General features: G+C 46.7%; 1 protein-coding gene across 1 annotated transcript in view; it reads right to left on the reverse strand.

Annotated features, from left to right (window-relative positions):
- Positions 1 to 4,354: 4,354 nt before the first annotated feature.
- Positions 4,355 to 17,412, reverse strand: part of COL9A1 (collagen type IX alpha 1 chain) — a 65,098-nt gene continuing 52,040 nt past the window's right edge. Inside the window, exons 31-38 of the mRNA XM_054168017.1 lie at positions 15,325 to 15,360; positions 15,161 to 15,205; positions 14,829 to 14,861; positions 13,475 to 13,621; positions 12,426 to 12,480; positions 10,052 to 10,240; positions 7,170 to 7,247; positions 4,355 to 4,759 (exon numbers count right to left, since the gene is read on the reverse strand). Of these exons, the coding sequence (XP_054023992.1) occupies positions 4,575 to 4,759; positions 7,170 to 7,247; positions 10,052 to 10,240; positions 12,426 to 12,480; positions 13,475 to 13,621; positions 14,829 to 14,861; positions 15,161 to 15,205; positions 15,325 to 15,360 (768 nt within the window). The 3' untranslated portion in view covers positions 4,355 to 4,574. The remainder of the gene's footprint in view (positions 4,760 to 7,169; positions 7,248 to 10,051; positions 10,241 to 12,425; positions 12,481 to 13,474; positions 13,622 to 14,828; positions 14,862 to 15,160; positions 15,206 to 15,324; positions 15,361 to 17,412) is intronic.

Below are 17,412 nucleotides of genomic sequence, written 5' to 3' on the forward strand. Positions count from 1 at the left end.
CTGTGGAAAGGCAGCCCCTAAGCTCACCTTCCCAAGCCAGGAGAAGCACTGCTCTCGTGGGACTTGTTAGAGCAGGAGACATATCTGAGGAATCACAACAGCGTTGGTTTGGAGGTTTTGTTTGTCCGGTGTTTGTTAGATTCTGGATGGACAAACTCACAGAAAGAGGCAGAGCAGGCAGTAGAGCAGATCCTGCTGTCAGGCATCATTTCTGTCCTGCTCTCAGCCTTGAAGAGAGAAGGCTTAGGGGAGACCTTGTTGCCATGGACCAGTCCGTAAAGGGTGGCTACCGGCAGGATGGAGACTCCCTTCTTACAAGGATAAGACAAGGGGTGATGGAGACAAGGTACTGCTGGGGAGATTCCCATTGGACTCTAGAGAACAGTCAGAGATTGGAATTATCTCCCAAGGGAAGTGATGGATTCCCCTACACTGGACAGTTTAAGACTCAGCTTGCCAGGGTGCTGGGCCAGCTCATTTCGACTCCACTATCATCTGGAAAGGTTGGATCAGATGATCTTTGGAGTCCCTTTCAACCTGGCATTCTATGATTCTTTGCCACCTGTGGTGTCCACAGCTGGATTGTACTGGCTGGATGTTCAACCCCATCACTTGAAGTATTTAAAAAGAGCCTGGGTGAGGCACTTGGAGCCATGGTTTAGTTGATTAGATGGTGTGGGGTGATAGGTTGGACTGGATGATCTTGAAGGTCTTTTCCAATCTGGTTAATTGTGTATTCTGTATCTCCATACTCAGAGGTGGGTGTAGACCCTGGAGAAGTCTAAATGGTGACCTTGCCTTGGTTAGTGTTTGGATGGAAGACCCAAGCCTCATCCAGCCTTAAGCAAATGCAGGTTCCCAGCATTCTTTGCTGACAAATGTTGCAGATCCTAGGCCAAAAGCAGTTTGTAGCTCAGAAGAATGAGGTCTGCATGTCCTTTAGCAGCTTTATCTCCAAGCCTGCTGTTCTACAAACACAAAAGCATTTCATTAGTCACTGAAGGCTCAATGGCAGCACCTTCTGTCTCCCTTCAATGTGCCTGAAGGATTTTCAGGGTCATCCCTTCTTATTTTCTTTCCTTAGTGAAGCTGTCACTAAGTCAATCACAGGATGTGCTGGCTGCTTGCTGATTTCTTTCATTATATTTTTGATTTGCAGTGTTTAAGGTTCAGTTCAATTGCAATGTATTAAGTGGATGGAAAGTGGCTTTTTCTTTCATTATTATGTGGCCATTTCCACGTGAAAAAGGATTCCAGATGCAAATGGAAAACATTTCACACCCTTTCTGTATGAGGCTCTGTCAGAAGAGAGAGGATGCCACTGGGAGAGAGAGAAGGAAGAGGCACAAAGCCACCACAGCAAGCCCCAGGGTGGATTTGGTCCTGGGGCTGCCAGCCTGGGCTGGCTGAATTCACACCAGCATGAGGCTCATGCTTCCTGCAGGGTGCTGAAACCTAGGGCTGTAAAGTCTGGAGGACAAAACAGTGGTGACAAACCTTGGAACAGGTTGCCCAGGGAGGCTGTGGATGCCTCTTCCCTAGAGGTGTTCAAGACCAGGTAGGATGAGGCCTTGAGCAAGCTGGGCTGGTGGGAGGTGTCCCTGCCCGTGGCAGGAGATTTGGAACCGGATGATGTTTAGGGTCCCTTCCAACCCAAGCCATTCACTGAGTCTATGAACTGCTCAGCACTCTCAGGACAGTTGTGTTCAAAACGTTTCTTTCAGTTCCTGCCTATGCAATTAACCTTCCAGACCTGGCAGTGGTGACTGAAGATCCTGGTGGGTAAAAGTCATTATTTCAAGATATTTTTTCACTACTCTTTTTGTTCCTAACCAATCTCAGAGCATTTTGTGATGCTGAACCAGAAGGTGATGAGAACAAGATTTACTGGGGGGACTTGAGAGGAGCGTCTGGCTAGGATGGGTGGCAGTCAGTGACTTGTGAAACCTCTCAGACTCTTTGCTTTGTGCCTTCTAGATTGATTTAAACTACCACTACTTTTGTTTCTGTGTCAGCAAAGCTGATAGAGCAAAGCTGATCCACCTTTGAAAGTCAGAAGCCTGGCCTTATGTTCCAATTCTTTATTTCCTTTATGGTCTAAATCACCTTTGTTTACTTTAAGTTCCAAATCCTTATTTTCTTTATGTTCTGAATCCTCTTTATTCTCTTTATATTCTAAAGCATCTTTACTTATTTTATTTACTTAAGTTCCAAATCTTTATTTCCTTTATGCTCCAAACCTTTATTTCCTTTATGTTCTAAATCATCTTTATTTACTTTATATTCTAAATCATCTTTACTTATTTACTTAAGTTCCAAGCCTTTATTTCCTTTATGCTCTAAGTCATCTTTGTTTACTTTCTTTAAGTTCCAAATCTTTCTTTCCTTTATGTTCCAAATCTTGGTGTTCTGAATCTTCATTTTCCCCTATTTACTTTAGTTCCTTTAAGTTCCAAATCCTTCTGTCTTTTGTGTTCCAAATCTTTATTTCCTTTATTTCCCTTAAGTTCCAAATCTTCATTTCCTTTATGTTCCAAATCTTCATTTACTTTGTGTTGTAAATCTCTATTTACTTGCTTTCCTTTATGTCCCAAATCTTCATTTACTTTGTGTTCTAAATCTCTATTTGCTTTATTTCCTTTAAGTTCCAAATCTTTCTTTCCTTTATGTTCCAGGTCTTTATTTACTTTCTTTCCTTTATGTTCCAGAGCTTTATTATTTACTAAGAATTCAGCTCCTGCTCTTTCCCTCTGTTATTTTTGCTACAGGATTTATCATTCTTCAGATCAATTTTTCCCCCCCCCCTACTCTCACACAAGATTTGGGATGGATGAAATGCTTTGGGTAACACCATGGCCCATGATGACTTCACATGGGCCTGGGTGGGGGTTGATCCTTCAGCTCTGTGTTTTAAGTTAAAACTCACAGGCCAGCTTGAAGGCATAAAATCTGCCACAGGCTGAAGCTCTCCACTTCTATGGCTGCTGCATTGAACTGCTCCTCAGTGCTGAATTTCTTTGTAAGAATCCTGATTTAGTTGTTCCAGCTGAATGGTTTTTTTCCCCCTCCTCCCTGAGTTTCTTTCCACTGTGGCAATTTTATGCCTTTCTTCTTGCTGTGGTTCCAGACTCTATTTTTTAAAGCACTTCACATTTGTATGTAAATGTTGGGGTTGGATTGGGGTTTATTTTGGAGGTTTTTTTGTTGTTGTTGCTTCTTTGGATTCATTATGTTTATGCTTTTAATATGGGAAATGATCTTTTCACTCTGTTATCAGATTGGTTGTTTGGGGGGGGGTTGGGGGTTTTTTCCTTTTTAAAACAGTTTTACACACTTTATAGTCAAAATAAAAGGTTGCTGGTGAAACTACACTCTGGCATTATCACTTCTGTGTGGTTTGTTGTGCTGAGTAAGGGTTTTTGAAGACCACTGTTTCACTGTAGTGATAGGATGAGGGGCAAAGGCTTGAGGAGGGGAGATTTAGACTGGAGATTAGGAAGGAATTCTTTCCAGTGAGGGTGGTGAGACACTGGAACAGGTTGCCCAGGGAGGTTGGGGATGCCTCTTCCCTGGAGGTGTTCAAGGCCAGGCTGGATGAGGTCTGGAGCAACCTGGGCTGGTGGGAGGTGTCCCTGCCTGTTTCACAGTGGTTGGAACTAGACGACCGTGAAGGTCCCTTCCAACCCAAACCATTCCATGAATCTATGAGTCTATGACTATGCCCTAAATCAGTACAAACTTCTACAGCTTTAGGTGTGAAGAGGTTCATCACTTTGTGTGCAGGTGGCTGGAGCTCTCTCTTAAGCATTAAATCTTTCACATTCATCTGTTCTTTAAGGCTGCCCAGGGAGGTGTTTGAATCCCCATGCCTGGAGGTGTTTCAAAGAGGCAGAGATGTGGTACTGAGGGCACCAGCCTTGGTAGAGTTAGAGAATGATTGAACTGGATGATCTGAAAGGTCTTTTCCACTTGTACCACTTCAAGGAGATCCTCCTGATCACATCTTCTTAGAGACTTCAGCATAAAACATTCAGCCATTGGAATGTGCTGCCCAGGGAGGTGGTGGAGTGCCAACCCTGGAGGTGTTTAAAGATCATTTGGATGTGGTGCCTGGGGATACACTTTAGGGGTGAACCTTGTAGATAAATAAGTAAATAAACAGTTCCTTTATTTTAGTGGCTGGCTACAGACACCTTATTTCACTGCACATCACACAGAGGAAGGAAGTGGGAGGGGGGGAAGGAGAAATCACAGAAACTCTTTATTATAAAAACAAAACAAAACAAAACAACAACAAAACAAAGCAAAAGAAAACAAAACCAAAGAAAGAAGTGCCTTTCCCCCACCACCACCCTCACAAAGGCAGAAGGAGCCAGAAGGCATCACCTGTGTATTTCTGTCAGCACCAGTGTCCCAGCCTGAGCTGCTAAGCACAGCTCCAGAGAGATTGTGTTAAAGATGCCTCACAGAACCCTTGGGTGAAAGGTTTCTCCTTGCCTGTATTTCTCCTTCATTCCTTGTTGTTTCTCCACTCTCTGTGCAGGAGGTAAATTCCTGGCACCTGATTTGGCTGCTCATGGCCCTTTCATGTTCTTACCAGCTCTCTGTCCAGCCTGCACTCTGCAAGATGAGGGCTCACAGTAGCCAGGAGGGCCGGGAGGGCCAGGAGGGCCAGGAACTCCAGGCTGGCCAGCGATCCCAGGCAGCCCTCGGTCCCCATCGCGACCATCACTGCCATAGCTGGCATGGCCTGGGTCACCTGCAAAAGTGCATGAAGGAAGGGCTGAAAATTGGCAGCATGTGGCTTGGGTAGTGCACAAGTAGCTTGGTGAACATCCTGAGCTGGCAGCGGTCACTGGCAGTGTGCTGGGCTGCATCCTAAGCAGGGAGAGCAGCAGCACAGGGAGGGGATTTTGCCCCTCTGCTCTGCTTGGACCCCACCTGCAGCACTGCCTCCAGTTCTGGTGTACCCAGCACAAGAAGGGCATGGAGCTGCTGGAGCAGCTCCAGAGGAGACCATGAAGATGTTTGGAGGGCTGGAGAATCTCCCCTCTAGGACCATCTGAAAGAGTTGGGACTGTTCAGACTGGAGAAGAGAAGGCTCTCAGGAGACCTTAGAGCAGCCTTCTAGTACCTGAAGGGGGCTACAAGAAAGCTGCAGAGGGAGTATTTACAAGGGCTTGGAGTAAGTGGACAAGAGGGGTTGGATTGAAGCTTGAGGAGGGGAGATTTAGACAGGAGATTAGGAAGGAATTCTTTCCAGTGAGGGTGGTGAGACACTGGAACAGGTTGCCCAGGGAGACCGTGGATGCTCCCTCCCTGAACGTGTTCAAGACCAGGTTGGATGAGGCCTTGAGCAACCTGGGCTGGTGGGAGATGTCCCTGCCCATGGCAGGAGGTTGGAACTAGATGATCTTTAAGGTCCTTTCCAACCCAAACCCTTCTATGAGTCTGTGACACAGAAGCTGTTTGAAGATGGCTTCTTACTGCTCTTAGAGGATTCCTCAGAGAGGTGCCTACTTCCAGGGAGAGTTTTCCACTGGTACACAACCAGGCTGTGCTGACGACTCTACAGCACTGAAATTCCAGTCCCAGTATCCGGGTACAGACAGAGGGGACAGGTCTGCTGCTATAAAAAGCTATGCAGATGGCAGCACTGCAGCCAAGCCTTGCTGGGGATCAGTCTGAAGGTGTAGATGCTCCTCACTGGGTCAGAGCTACATCAGCACTCTGGAAAGAGACATCTCAACAGCTTCTTTTTGTTCTCCACTTGGAGGTGTTGGGGAAACAGATGGATAGAGTGGAATTGCTGAGCACTCCTATCTTTTTGCTTCTAAATCTTCACCACAGAGATGAAATGCAGGGATTTTAGTAAGCCTCTTCCCATGATCAGTGGCTAAAGAAGACAGCTCTGAGGCATTGGTATACCCTAAACTGAATTTCTATTCCTTTTTGCAAAGAGAGCAAATTGTGGTGGTTTCTGCCTCTATTAAGACACAGAAACATGCTGCAGAGAGAAAATTATGAGGGAGGGAAAAAGTGCAACCCAGGTTTCTTTTCATTCCCTGGCCACTAGATGCCAGTTGTGCTGCATTTAGCTCAGCAGGAATCCAGCCTGGACACCTCTCAGTAACACTACAATTAATGAGGACCAGAATATAAAATAAAGGAGATTTGTATTTGGAATGTCCTAAATTGTGAATGGATGTTTTGGAGACTCCTGTGGCTGCCACTGAGGTAATCTGGGGGTTGTGGCCTTTTTATGTTTATATATTTAGAGAGAGAGATGGAGAGAGGGAGAGAGAAAAGGAGAGAGAGAAGGAGGGAGGGAAAGAGAGAGAGAAGGAGGGAGGGAAAGAGAGAGAGAAAGAGGGAGGGAGAGAGAGAGATAGAAAGAGAGAGAGAGATAGAGAGAGAGATGGAAAGAGAGGGAGAGAGAGATGGAAAGAGAGAGAGAGATGGAAAGAGAGAGAGATGGAAAGAGAGAGAGAGAGAAAGAGAGAGAGAGAAAGAGAGAGCTAGAAAGAGAGAGAGTTGGGGAGAGATGGAGAGATGTTAGAGAGAGAAATACAGATAGAGAGATAGAGATACAGAGCGATATAGAGGTAAAATAATAAAGTGGGAATGGACTGAAGCATGAGGAGGGGCAGATTTAGACTGGAGATGAGGAAGAAAATCTTTCCAGTGAGGGTGGTGAGACCCTGGAACAGGCTGCCCAGGGAGGCTGGGGATGCTCCTTCCCTGGAGGTGTTCAAAGCCAGCTTGGATGAGGCCTCGAGCAAGCTGGTCTAGAAGAAGGTGTCCCTGCCCACGTCAGGGGGTTGGAACTAGATGATCTTTAAGGTCCCTTGTGACCCAAACCCATCCTATGAATTTTGTATCTCTGTGTGATTGCCTTTTGGGTTGGTTTGGTGTTTGTTTGGGTGTTTTTCATGCTCTGTATGCATTTTTCCTAACCTCCCTGCACTGAGGCAGTATCTCTTTAGTAAAAGAGCCTTTAATTCTGATTTGTGACCATAGCACTACCTATGAAATAAAAAATGATGAACTATTTGGAAGTGTATTGCTCAATGGAGACCTTTTTGCCTTTTCAAAGCAGCTTGAGGGATCAGTTTTAAATACATTTTTCCTGCATCTCTTCATCTTTATCCTCACCCTCTTATATTTACCTGGAAGACCTCTTGGTCCAGGGTGACCTTTCAGTCCTCTGCCTGGAAATCCTCTTTCTCCTCTTTCTCCTGGTTCACCTAAGGCAAAGTCAAGAAACATTAATTCCAGCCAGCCTGGAGTGTTACTTGCAGTAAGTTCCTTTTCAGAGGGACAATAGGCAGAGAATTCAAGTGATTTTGTATGTTTCCAGTATCTTTGACTGGTGTCCTTGCACATGTCCTTGTCAGAGATTTGGATTTGTTTGGGGGTTTTCCCTCCATTTAAAATGTACTCAGAAGAAGACAAGTTGGAGGGAGCAAGACCTGGAGGTAATCAGTAAGTACCACATGAAATATGCCACAGCCTCACTCCCAGCACTAACCAGGCTCTTTTGGAGTACAGGCTGAGGTTCCTGGCCAAGGGCTTTTGCACAACCATGTGAACTCAGCTAAGAACTAATAAATCCTCAAGTGCTGGTCCCTGAGACAGCAAGAGGCTGAGAGACCTGAGGCTGTTTAGCCTGGAGAAGAAGAGACTGAGGGGAGAGCTGCTCAGTGCTGATCAATATCTAAAGGATGAGTGTCAGGAGGATGAAGACAGACTCATCTCAGTGGTGTCCAGGGACAGGACAAGGGGCAATGGACACAAACTGGACCACATAAGCATAAAGCAAAACTTCTATACTTAGACAGTGCTGGAGCCCCAGAGCAAGCTGCCCAGAGAGGTGGTGCAGTCTCCTTCCCTGGAGGCATTCCAAACCCACCTGGACATGCTCCTGTGTGATTTACTCTGGGTGATCCTGCTCTAGCAGGAAGGTTGAGCTCAATCTCTAGAGGTCCCTTTCAACCCTTATCATTCTGGGTTTCTGTGATTCCCTTTTATCACAAGCCCTAGGAGGTTTTTTCCTCTCACTGGTCTCAGACAACTCCCCAAATGGATGGAGAAAGTCAGTTCACCTCTGTGAAACTCTGGTAAGTCCCAGAGTTCAGACTGAAGCACTGAGGTTTTATCAGGTTGCCTGCCATGCCCCCTCTCCAGGATAGCACAGGAGAGCATTCACCACTTCTCTGGTATCTGCAGTTGGATTGCAAGGTTTACTGTGAGGTAACTTGGAATTTGATTACAATTCTGATAGGAAACAAAACATCTTCCTTGCTTGCTGTTTTTCTTTTTCTTAATGTTCTGCAAACTGTTTTTGTTAACATTAACAGAGTGCAGCCTGCTGTGTGCTGGATCAATTTCAGCATATCCCCTCCCCTTGGTCTCTCCACTCCTCTTCTCTCCAAACTGCTCCCCTCTGCCTCCTCTCTCTTAACCTCTCTTCTCTGAATCTCTCCTCTCTGAACCTCTCCCCTTGGCCTCTCCTCTCCAAACCTCACCTCTCTGAACATCTCTGAACCTCTCCTCTCCGAACCCCTCCTCTCTGAACCCCTCCTCTCCAAACCTCACCTCTCTGAACCTCTCCAAACCCCTCCTCTCCCAACCTAACCTCTCTGAACCTCTCCCCTTGGCCTCTCGTCTCTGAACCCCTCCTCTCTGAACCCCTCTGAATCTCTCCTCTCTGAACCTCTCCCCTTGGCCTCTTCTCTCCAAACCCCTCCTCTCCCATTCACCCCCCTCCTCTCCTCTCCTCCCCTCCCCCACCCCTCCCCTCTCTTCCCCTCTCTTCCCTTCCCCTCTCTTCCCCTCCCCTCTTCAGTTTCCCAATTTGACTTTCAAATAAAGCTTGAGACAGAAGGAAGCACGTTGGGGAAGTGGCAAACCAGAGATATGATTTTTCAACAAAGCCTTCAAGTAAAGAAATGGGAATCACTGCTGAAGGGAAACTAAGGCATGCAGAGTGGTCACAGGGCTTTGCAGAAAACCCTTTGGAGGGGTGGAAAAGCTCTCAGCCAGGAGCAACAGAGACGAATTTAGATCAGAAGATATTTTGTGAGGTGCATAAAGTAAGTCAATTTTGTCTTTTGCAAAGGATCAACAGATGGTGGCATGTGGTGTGAGGATGTTAGATGGCTCAAGTACTGCACCCAAACAAGAGGCTGCTTGTTCTCAGTCCCTTGTAATGTGAGAAGCTGGATAGCTTTAGAGCAGTAGGCTGGAAGTTAGTGAATGGATCTGACTGTTTCTGTTAGCTTTGGGGACCACAAGGCTTCCAACCTGGTTTATTCTATGTATGTATTCTATGTAAGGCTTGCAGCAGTGAGGTCCACAACTGAACTGAGTGGAGGGAAGAGAAAACTCACTTTGCAGCTTATAAAAACCACAGACCCCAAAAGTCCATGAAAGGGAGGACTGATGTTAGCTGATAACTACTAGTGCAAGGCAGATGCCTGCCCTTTCTCATCATGTGTGAGTGGTTTGATGACTCAAAAAAAGGAAGGGATTCAGAATTAAATCTTGCAAAGACCAGGCCAAGGTATTCTTGGAACACTGGAGTAACTGTGGCAACAGATACAGGAAACTGTTCAGGTTCCTAATTTAGGATCTTTTGGGGCTCTGCAATGTGTACAATGTGCATGCACAGCCTGGAATCCAGGGGCAAAGGAAAAAAAGTGAAAAAAAAAAACCACCCCAAACCAAAAAGAAATCAACAAAATGAAACAACCACCAAAAAAAACCAAACAACAAAATGGAGAGAAGAAAAAGCCCCCAACAGACAGCAGGAGAGAAGAAAAAGCCCCAGACAGACAACAGCACAAAAGAAGATAAAGCCCCAAACAGACAACAGGACAAAAGATAAAGCCCCAAACAGACAGCAGGAGAGAAGAAAAAGCCCCAAACAGACAAACAAAGAGCCCAAAACAAAAGCCATCAAATAAATGCCCATAACACCACCAAAAATGCCACCAACACATGAAAGAGGAGCAGCCAACAGCAGGAATCCAGTCACAGAAGTTCTTACCTTTAGGACCTTTACGCCCAATGTCCCCAGGAGGACCTTTCAGGCCAGGTAAGCCCCGGGGTCCAAGCTGTCCTGGGAAGCCGTTTTCACCAGCAGGCCCTGGAGCACCTGGTGGCCCTGGTCGGCCAGGAAGACCTGGAGCACCAAATTCTGGCCTCCTAAGACTGGCTGCCAGCTGAGCTAGTTGTTCTGCAACAAACAGGGGGACAGGATCATCATGGAATCATAGAATCAACCAGGTTGGAAAAGACCTCAGAGGTCATCAAGTCCAACCTATTACCTAATCCCTAACACCTCCTGACAACTAAACCATGGCTCCAAGTGCCACATCCAATCCCCTCTTGAACACCTCCAGGGACGGTGACTCCACCACCTCCCTGGGCAGCACATTCCAATGGCCAGTCTCTCTTTCTGGGAAGAACTTTCTCCTCACCTCCAGCCTAGACTTCCCCTGGCACAGCCTGAGACTGTGTCCTCTTGTTCTGGTGCTGCTTGCCTGGGAGAAGAGACCAACCCCACCTGGCTACAAACTCTCTTCAACTACAGCTCTGTATCCTTCTTATGCTTCATTACTGCTTGTTAAGCCTGGCAAGATCTATCTTTGCAAGCTGGAAAGCATGAGGGTTGTCATCTGTGTTGGCCTGCTAAGTGCAGGCCCTTTATTCAGAGCAAAGAAACCCTCAAACTGGTGCTTGTGAGCTCAAATTAGATATAAAAATTGGACACTTCATGCTGATCTTTTCCTAAGGTAAATTAGCAGGAGCTTTGCTCTTCATCAGGCACAGGATCAGCTTGGAATGGTCTAAGCTAGTTATTCCTTCTTCCTCCTCTGCTGTACCAGCCTAAGAAGAGTCCTCTCCTGCCTTAACATTTCTATTCTAGACATCAAATCCACCTCCAAAGCTTGCCTTAGAAATAGCTTTCCCTGGATACCCTTTTGGGTAGGATCCAAGATAAACAGGATCTATATAGCCAGCAGGTATTTGAAGGGGATAACTGTCTGCAGGCAAAGCCTTCTGAGGAGCTGAAGTTGTCTGTTACAGTTACAGCTGTCTGTAAGCTGACAAGGTTCCAGGGTCCCACTTGGATTGATTTCTACCTTTTTTTTAAGCTTTATTTGTATTTAAATGTGAGAGCACTGACAGTGGTGGGAGCTCCCAAGAGGGATGCAATAAAGACAGTCTCCATTTCCCCCATACCATTCTCTTCCCTGCTAATTCTGACTGTGAAGAAATCCAGACATCCTATCTGATGTGCCTATAATGCTCCTCGTGTTGTCTGTCTCTTGCAAGAGACCACTTTAAAAGGTTGGGTTTTTTTTCCTTTCATCCTGCTTACAGAAGGCTGTTGGGCAGTATCATCAACAGTGAGCACTGCTGAGGCTGTTCAGATTAGGTCATGAGCAGCAGCAATTTTCCTTCTGCTAAACTCTTACCATGGCCAAGGCAGAACATCCCAGAGGGCATCCTCAATAGCATGTACGGAAAAGTCTCTGTGGTGCTTAAGGCAGTGTGAATGTATTCATTTATTTATTTAACTCAGTAAATCCCAGCTCCTGCTAATTTACCTTAGGAAAAGGTCAGCATGAAGTGCCCAATTTTTATATCTAATTTGAGCTCACAAGCACCAATTTGAGGGTTGCTTTGCTCTGAATAAAGGGCCTGCACTTAGCAGGCCAACACAGATGACAGCCCTCACGCTTTCCAGCTTGTTCCTCCTTGCAAAGATAGACCTTGCCAGGCTTAACAAGCAGTAATGAAGCACAAGAAGGACACAGAGCTGTTGGAGTTGAGCCCAGGGGAGGCCACAAAGATGATGCAATGGCTGCAGAACCTCTGCTATGAGGATAGGCTGAGGAAGCTGGGGGTGTTCAGCCTGGAGGAGAAAAGGTTCTGTGGGGACTTCACAGCTACCTTCCAATACCTGAAGGGATCCTACAGGAAGCGTGCAGAGGGACTTTTCATAAGGGTGTCTAGAGAAAGGACAAGGGGAAATGGTTTGAAGCTGAGGGAGAGTAGGGTTAGACTGGAGCTGAGGAAAAAGTTCTTTAGTATGAGGGTTGTGAGACCCTGCAGCAGGCTGCCCAGGAGGGCTGTGGATACCTCCTCCCTGGGGGTGCTGAAAGCCAAGCTGGATGAGAGCTTGAGCAGCTGAGTCTAGTCGAGAGGTGTCCCTGCCCATGGCATGCAAGGTTGGAGTAGATGGTCTCTGAGGTCCCACCCAACCTGAGCCATTCTATGATTCTGCCATGTTCCCTGCTGAGGCCACACTCTATGTTCTAGATAAGAGTGGGAAGAGCCTCAGTTGCCTCCACAGCAGCTGATCCCCTGCTTGAAATGCCCAAGAAACACAAGACACACTTGAGAATATTTACCTTGCATAACTCTCATGCACACCTGCTTGATGTGCTGATCAGTTGGTTCTTTTCCCTAGGATTAAAAAAAGAAGTGGTAGTAGTTAAAATAACCCCAGTTGGTAGCAGAGTGCATTTTCTATGTGTGTCTGACGCAAACAAAAGTGCTGGCCAGTGGTTATGGTTTAGGCTCATCCAGCAGCTAAGTACCACACAGCTGCTCCCTTACTCCTCTACCCCAGTGGGATGAGTGGGGAGAGAATTGGAAGGGGCAAAAATGAGTATTTTGTCCAGTTCTGGGCTTCCCCACATCAAGGCAGCCAAGGAACTACTTGGAAAGAGTTCAACACAGGGCCACAAAGATGATAAGAGGACTGCAGCATCTTTATTGCAGGGAGAAGCTGAGAGACCTGGAGAAGAACAGACCAAGAGGGCATCTTCTCAATGTTGATCAATAGCTAAAGAGTAGGAATCAAGAGGATGGGGCTGGGGTGTTTTCAGTGGTGCCCAGTCACAGGACTAGGGGCAATGGGCACAAACTTAAACATAAGAAAAAGCTTCTTTAGTGTGAGGGTGCTGGAGCCCTGGAGCAGGCTGCCCAGAGAGTTTGTGGAGTATCCTTCTCTGGAGGCTTTCAAAAACCTCCTGGACACGTTCCTGTGCAAGCTGCTCTGGCTGAACCTACCTTAGCAGAAAGCTTGGACTAGATAGTCTCCAGGGGTCCCTTCTAACCCCTGCTTTTTTGGGATTCTGGACCCTAAAGTCTCCCTCTCTGGAGATATTCAAAACCCAACTGGATGTGTTCCTGTGTGACCTCCGCTAGATGATCCTGCTCTGGCAGGGGGGGTGGATTGCATGAGCTTTCCATGTCTCTTCCAGACCCTAACATTCTGTGATTGTGTGATTTCTCTGCTCTACAACCATGTCTGCTGTGAGGTCCAGTGTATTTCAGACTCTGCTGTGGCACTTGGGTGTCACATGCATGCACATCTCCTGATGCAAATGAAAGGAGTCATGCGCGTTACAGCTAAGTGCCCCAAAGACACCAGCTCCATGGAAACAGTACTTACAGCTGGGCCTTGGCTGCCAGGCAGACCTGGGGCACCCTGTTCACCCTGCAAGCCTCGTGGTCCAGGTGAGCCTCGTGGTCCTTCCATGCCAGGCAGTCCCCGACTTCCCTCAGGCCCACGGGAACCAGGATCTCCAGGGTTACCAACCTGGCAGTGAAAGAGAGGAACTTCAGCCAGTGGGCTACTATGCTCCTGGCTGACAGACTCATCCTGACAGATGCAGACGGTGCCAGAAGCTGCCCAAAATGCAAAGCAATGAATGTTGGGGGACAGAGTTAACAGCACCCTTTTCAATAAGGCACCAGAGTGGGTGGTTGTGTGGTTGATAAACTTCAGCAGAAGTCTGTGCTCCTCACTGAAAGGGGAGAAGAGGAAAAATCAGATAGTCTGTCAGAAGAGGCAGGCTGGCACCCATAGAGACATGCACAGGAACAGTTCTGGTCAAGGAGCAGATCTTCTGCACTTGGTTTCTACTTCTGCCCTCATGCACATCACTTGCAACTCTTCCTGACTGGCTCCCTCAGTTAGAAAAACGCCAACCCTCTGCCTCTTGCTTTTGTGGAGAGGACCACAGAGCTCTCTCTTCTCCAGGCTGAACAGTTCCACAGAATCAGAATCACAGAAACCTTTCAGGTTGGAAAAGACCCTCAGGATCACCAAGTCCAACCATTAACCCTACTCTACAAGGTTCACCTCTAAACCATATTCTCAAGCACCATATCCAAACCACCTTTAAATACATCCAGGGCTGGTGACTCCACCACCTCCCTGGACAGCACATTCCAATGCCTGACCACTCTTGCTGGGAAAAAATTATTCCTAATGTCCAGTCTAAACCTACTCAGTCACTGCTTGAGGTTCTCAAAGACTGAAGCAGGCTGCCCAAGAAGCTGGTTGAAGCCCCATGCCTGAAGATGTTTAAAAGAGGCTGAGATACAGTGCTGAGGGACATGGTTGAGCACCAGACTTGCTAGAGAGAGAGAATGGTTGGACTGGATGAGCTTAAATGTCTTTTCCACCCAGAATGATTCTATGACTCTGTTTTATGGATCTATGGCCTCTGTATTTCTGTAGCAGAACAAGAGGGCACAGTCTCAAGCTGTGCCAGGGGAAGTTAAGGCTGGAGGTGAGGAGAAAGTTCTTCACAGAGAGAGTTGTTAGCCATGGGAATGTGCTGCCCAGGGAGGTGGTGGAGTCACCATCCATGGAGGTGATCAAGAGGGGATTGGAGGTGGCATTTGGTGCCATGGTGTAGTAGTCATGAGGGCTTGGGTGACAGGTTGGACTTGATGATCTTTGAGGCCTTTTCCAACCTAACTGATTCGATGATTCTATGATTCTTCATTATACTTACAGATCCCTTTGCTCCTGGCAATCCCGTGTCACCCTAAGCAAGAACAAAAGACAGGCTTTATTAGAAGAGAGTATTCACTAATGACATTAGAAATGCATAACTTATTTTTTTTCTTCACAGCAAGAAGAAAAAGTTAGAGAGTATTTATTATCTGTGCTCTTGTTTCACCAGGCTGATAGAACTGCTGAGCTCTGCAATGCTCAGTCAGTGTAAAACTGAGAGGGGACTTCCAGTGGGCCAAACTCCCTGCTTAAAGCACTCCAACAAGCCTTTGAAGTTTTCACTTGTGACAAGGAAATGTCTGATCAGGTGAAGAGAAAATAACACCTTACTAAGTCACCCTTTTCTCCTCCATCTCCTTCTGCTCCAGGTGCACCCTGCAGAAACATAAATAAACAAATAATTAAATATGAAAGGACAAGCTGTCAGCCTCCAGAGTCAGTCAACACAGCATCTGGGGGGTGTGACTTGAAAGCACCATGACCACAGGACTTACTTGTTCACCTTTAGGTCCTGGTTCACCCACTGAGCCCTAAAAAATGTAAAGATTTGAATGAATAAATCAATTGAAATGGCAGATTCAAAAGCACAATAATGATCTTCAGTCCTCCGTACCCATCTGGCATTATGATGCAGGAGACCTTTAGAGCTGCAGGTTTTTAAAGAGGACAATAAAAGCACTTAAATGAATCTTACTCTGTAATTAAGGTGACAGACTGAAGGCAAGAAGTGAGAGCATGGAAGATCTAATGCCCCTGCAGCGCTGGATGGGACAGATTCTGCCTGGCCAAACAGCAGATCTTCCCTTCACATGGCAGATGCTCTTCCAGCAGCTACATCGGTTTGAGGAGGCAAAAATGCAGCAGGTGTATCACTTTTACAATGCCTATTAAACATTCTGTCCTGCTCTGGGCCATACTAGCCCTGCCAATATGGGGCAAGCACAGTGAGGCATTCCCAAGTTCAGTCACACTCTTCTCCTGCTTGCTGTTGCATTCTCAGTCTCCTTCAGCAGAACTGTCTCTGGAATCTTGATCATTACAAAGTGAAGTGGCTTGTCTCTAGAATCAGGCTGGGACAGTTGGGGTTGTTCAGTCTGGAGAAAAAAAGCCTCCAGGGACACCTTACAGTGGCCTTCCAGTATCTGAAGGGGGCTGCAAGAAAGCTGGGGAGGGTCTTTTTAGGGTGATAGGACCAGGGGGAATGGATCTAATCTAGAGGAGGAGAGATCTGGCTTAGATATCAACAAGTTCTTCCCCATGAGGGTGGTGAGACACTGGAACAGGTTGCCCAGGGTGGAAGCCTCATCCTCAGAAGTTTTTAAGGCCAGGCTGGATGGGGCTCTGAGCAACCTGCTCTAGTGTGAAATTGGAACTGGATGATCCTTGAGGTCTCTTCCAACCCTGACAACTCTGTGATGCTGTGAAAATCTTAGTATTTGTGTTCTGTCAGAAAACCAATCACACATTCTAACATCTACATTCTACAAGAACTATGGCAGGGCAGGAAAAAACAAAACCCAGAAAGACTTCTGTGCCAGCACTTTCTCTCCCATTGCAGAGATCCAGTGAATTCACACAAGCTGCAGGCACACAATCCACTGTCACATCCACCATCTGATGAATTCAGATTTCTCCTCACGTTCCTGAGGATGAAGAGTCAACACTAAACTTTCCACAGAACTAAGCAGTGCAAGTCACAGATCTGTTTAGCATCCCAGCTTTGTCCAACCGAACCTGTTTTGGCTGAAGTGCTCTCTCACATTGTGAATTAAAAAGGTTTTCCAATTACTCACACAAAAAAAAAAGATATTGATTTTCCAACTTAACATCATTGTGGGGGTTCTTTTTCTCCACTCATTCTTCCTTAGAGCAACAAAACTGCCAATAGATAAGGAGGAGGTGGAAGAAGCTTTTGCATCTGTGAAACTTGGCCTCTGGTATCTGTACCAGCAAAACAAAAATCACAGCTGACCATAGCTGCTCCACAGTGATTCCCAAAACATCAACAGAGACAACATGGCAAGAGGTCAAAGCATGAAAAAATCCTTTTGGTTTGGTTTGCTTTGGTTTTGACATACTGCTTATCTCATACCCCAAATACTGGATTCATTTTTTAGCCCCTCACTTCAGTAAGGACATTGAGATTCTGGAGCAGGTCCAGAGAAGGGCAATGAAGCTGGTGAAGGCTCTGGAGAACAGGGCTGGTGAGGTGAGCTGGGGGTGTTTAGTGTGGATAAGAGGAAGCTGAGGGAGACCTCATTGCTCTCTACAGCTCCCTGAGAGGAGGTTGGAGTGAGGTGGGGGTTGGTCTCTTCTCCTTAGTGTCGGGTCATAGAATGGGAAGAAATGGGTGAAATTGTTCAAGGGGAGGTTTAGGTTGGGCATTAGGAGAAATTTCTTTGTTGCAAGAGTGGCACAGGCTGCCCAGGGAGGTGGTGGAGTCACCATGCCTGGAGGTGTACAAGAAAGGTGTGGGCATGGCACTTTGGGACATGGTTTAATAACCACAGTGATCTTAGGCTGATGGTTGGACTTCATCTTAGAGGTCTTTTGCACCCAAGGAAACAGGACATCCACGGCCT

This window comes from Dryobates pubescens, chromosome 2, assembly GCF_014839835.1.
Source record: "Dryobates pubescens isolate bDryPub1 chromosome 2, bDryPub1.pri, whole genome shotgun sequence".
In the NCBI taxonomy this organism is placed as follows: domain Eukaryota; kingdom Metazoa; phylum Chordata; class Aves; order Piciformes; family Picidae; genus Dryobates; species Dryobates pubescens.